This window comes from Capsicum annuum, chromosome 4 (genome assembly GCF_002878395.1).
Source record: "Capsicum annuum cultivar UCD-10X-F1 chromosome 4, UCD10Xv1.1, whole genome shotgun sequence".
Taxonomy (NCBI): Eukaryota; Viridiplantae; Streptophyta; class Magnoliopsida; order Solanales; family Solanaceae; genus Capsicum; species Capsicum annuum.
Window position 1 is genome coordinate 211,606,047 of NC_061114.1, and position 3,890 is coordinate 211,609,936.

Below are 3,890 nucleotides of genomic sequence, written 5' to 3' on the forward strand. Positions count from 1 at the left end.
CCAAGGTGACATGACTAGCTAATCAGGTAAAGTGTAATCAATATCAACCTCACCAAACTTTTTATGTGTGGATTTAAGGCGGGAAAGGTGGTCGGCTACTTCATTTTCATACCCCTTTTGATATTTCACTTCAAAATCAAACTCTTACAAGAGAAATATCCAGCTAATCAAATGTGTTTTTTCCTCTTTCTTTGCCATGAGATATCAAAGACTGATGTGGTCCATGTGCACAACCACTTTTGTGCCCAATAAGTAGGTACAAAATATTTTGAAAGCATACACCACTGCTAGCAACTGTTATTCCATAACCGAATAGTTATGTTGAGCATCATTTAATGATTTTTTTGCATAATAGATTGGGTAGAACAACTTCTCTCTTTTTGGACCAATACTGTACCTAAAGCAATACCACTTCCATCACACATTAGTTCAAAGGAAATTGACCAATCTGGAGCTACTATGATAAAAAAAGACACAAGGAGTTGTTTGATCCAATTGAACGCCTTTAGAAAAACCAACTTTACCTTATTTTCAAGGATTTTACATAACAGATAAGCAATATTTAAGAAGTCCTTAATGAAACGACTATAGAACCAGGCGTGGCCAAGGAAGCTTCTAACACCCTTTACGAAGATAGGTGGAAGCAATTTAGAAATCACCTCAACTTTTGCTTGATCCACTTGGATACCTTTTCCTAAAATTTTGTGCCTAAGTACAATGCCCTCCTTAACCACAAAGTGGCATTTCTCCCAATTTAAGACGAGATTGGTTTCTACACACCTCTCAAGAACTTTGCTTAAGTTATCAAGGAAAGACTCAAATGAATCTCTAACCATGGAGAATTCATCCATGAAGATCTCCATGGTGTCTTCTACCATATCTGTAAAAATAGACAACATGTATCATTGGAATGTGGCCGGTGCATTACATATCCCAAAGGGAATGCGCTTGAAATAAAAAGTGCCATATGGACAAGTGAAGGTGGTCTTTTCTTGATCTTTTAGGCTAAGAAAATTTGATTATACACTGAATAACCATCAAGAAAGTAATACTGACCCCTACCGGCTAGCCTATCCAATGTATGATCCATAAAAGGCATGGTAAAATGATTTTTCTTAGTCCACGAGTTCAATTTGGGATAGTCCATACACACCCTCCAACCCATGACCATAAGATAGGGACAAGGTCATTATTCTCGTTTAGAACTACCATCATGCCACCTTTTTTGGAACACATTAAACCGGCTCACCCATGTTCTATTAGAAATTGGATAGATGAAACCCACATCAAGCCACTTTATAATTTCCTTTTTTACCACCTCCTGCATTATTGGGTTGATTCTTTTTTGGTGCTCCACAATTGGAACATGATCAATTTCTAACGTGATTTTGTGGGAACAAATTTCAGGAGCTATGCCTATAATATCCACTATAGTCTATCTGATAGCACGAATGAACTTTGTCACAATAGCTTTCAAGGCATCCACTTAACAAGGTTCAAGATCACCCACAACAATGATTGGCAAAGTATTGTTCTCACCTAATAAAATATACAATATATGAGAAGGAAATGACTTTAATTCAAGTTAAGGAGGTTTAATGATGGATGATTTAGCGGGTGGACTTTCATGATATTTCAAGTCAAGATCCAATTGGCCGGGTTCTTGGTATAAGATCCAAGAACTGTCAATGAAACGATCACCTCATCATATTCTTGAATATCCTCACTGCCAAAGTTACACAATACACCCACCAAAGGGTCATTCACAAGATCCATAATAATTGAATTAACCACTTCATCATCTATTACATCAATCAGCGAGATCACTTGCAAGTCCATAGATTGCTTTATGGACTTACACACATTAAAGGAAACTTCTTTATTGTTTACCAGAACTTTTATCTCACCATACTCCACATCAGCTAACATACTTTTGATAGTAAAGAATGTCCTACCAATAATGATTGGGACTTCAAGATCAACCGTACAATCAAGGATAACAAAGTCGATCAAAAAGATAAACCGGTTAACTTTTACCAATACATTATACAACACACCGACATGCTTTTTAATTGAACGATTAGCCATTAAAAGTCTCATGGTGGTAGGCACAGGTGCACCCAAGTCAACTTCTGAAACACGGAAAATGGAATCAAGTTAATACTATCCCCAAGATCATACAAGACCTTTGCAAATTTGTATATCTAGATAGTGCAAGGAATCGTGAATGAACCTGGGTCTTCTTTATTCACCACCATTATGTTAGAAATTATAGCATTATAATTATGAGTCACCTCAATAGTTTCAAAATCCATAACTCACTTCTTTGAGACAAAGTCCTTCTTGAATTTAGCATACCGTGATATTTCTTGTAAATCTTCTATCAAAGGAATATTTGTCGATAAGTTGCTAAATTTCTCAAGAAACTTCTTGAACTAGGTACTGTCTTCTTTCTTTAGGAGCTTTTGTAGGAATGAAGGAATTTTAATTTGTGACAATGGAATAAGTGGAGTTTCATTCACTTTTGGAGCATCTTTATTTACCTCTTTAGGAGTCTCCTCCTTCTCACTCTTTTCTTCAACTACCTTTGGTTCCTCAACATTCATTTCATTGGGCTTAGGAGAATCATCACTAGCTTTTCTAGCCATGTTTCTTTTACATTTTCTTGCTCATCAATTTCTTTTTTATTATGATTTTCACCAAGATCAACAACCTTTTCACCAAGAGTTTGGCCACTTTAGTGACAATAGTTGAGATATGGACATCATATTTCAAATTGGCCACCGTGTCACTAGGTAGTCTCCTTTTTTATCTAGCATTAAATTATGCCAATATTTGGTCCACTTGCATTTCTAGTTGCTTGATGGAGGCTGAATGATATGTCACAGTTTGGTTTAGTTGAGAGAAGTCACTTTTCATTTCCCTTACCCCTTTGTCGTTCCCCTCAACCCCCATTAAAATGAGAGCTAAGACATCTTAACTCTTAATTTTTATGGATCAATAACGCTCGACTCTTTCCCCTTAGACATATCATGAGGGGATATATAACAGTTTTGATCCTTCCAACTTTGATTCCTGCCTTGCCTTTGATAGGTAGGGCAGAAACCCCCTAAATGGTTCGACAAGAACCTTATCTCCTCATAAAGTTTCTCCACTTCTTAATTATCATAATCCCTAATACGCTTGGAAATAATGGCATTGACAACCTCAGGAAGGCCCCCCATCACATGTTTAGTAAGAAAGTCGAGTTGATTCATCACCTTATCCATAGTTACAGTCCTTTTTTCATCTTTTTTCCTTCGTTCTTGGCTCACAAAAGATATGGAGGGAGCCCCAATGGCCACCTCAACATCCTTCCTGTGCCAACCTCTATTTCGTTTTATGACTTAATCTAGCAAATTTTCTGCAATGCTATAGGATAATTTGACAAGAGAACCACTGGATGTATTATCAACAACTGCCTTATTCAATTGATCCAATGACCTATTGAAAATTTAAGAAACATTTTCTCCAAAACCTCATGAGTTGGACATTGATTAACTTATCATTGAAACGTTGCCAAACTTCATACAATAGTTTTCCCCTAAGTTGGCGAAAGTTGGTGATTTCGTCCCTTAGTTGGAATATCTGAGAAGGAGCAAAGTACCTACCCAACAAGGCTTTAGGGAACTCAATCCATGAAGTGATAGACCTCATGAGAAAAGACTACAACCATAACACCACTTCTCTATCAAAGAGAATGGAAAAAGACGTAACCAGACTGATTCTTGAGAAATGTGGGCTATGTCAAGTGGAGAGCTCACATTATAGAAATTCTTTAAGTACAGATTGACATCCTCAACTATGTGACCTCTAAATAACCTTTTATTTGAAGAAAATAAAGCATCACA

At 36.7% G+C, this 3,890-nt stretch overlaps 1 protein-coding gene across 1 annotated transcript; it reads right to left on the minus strand.

Annotated features, from left to right (window-relative positions):
* Positions 1–1,635: 1,635 nt before the first annotated feature.
* Positions 1,636–2,648, minus strand: LOC124898066. The gene is made up of 2 exons (XM_047411687.1): positions 2,444–2,648; positions 1,636–2,132 (listed from the first exon to the last, which is right to left on the minus strand). The coding sequence occupies exons 1-2, from the start codon at positions 2,646–2,648 to the stop codon at positions 1,636–1,638; spliced, it is 702 nt and encodes a 233-aa protein (XP_047267643.1).
* Positions 2,649–3,890: the final 1,242 nt, after the last annotated feature.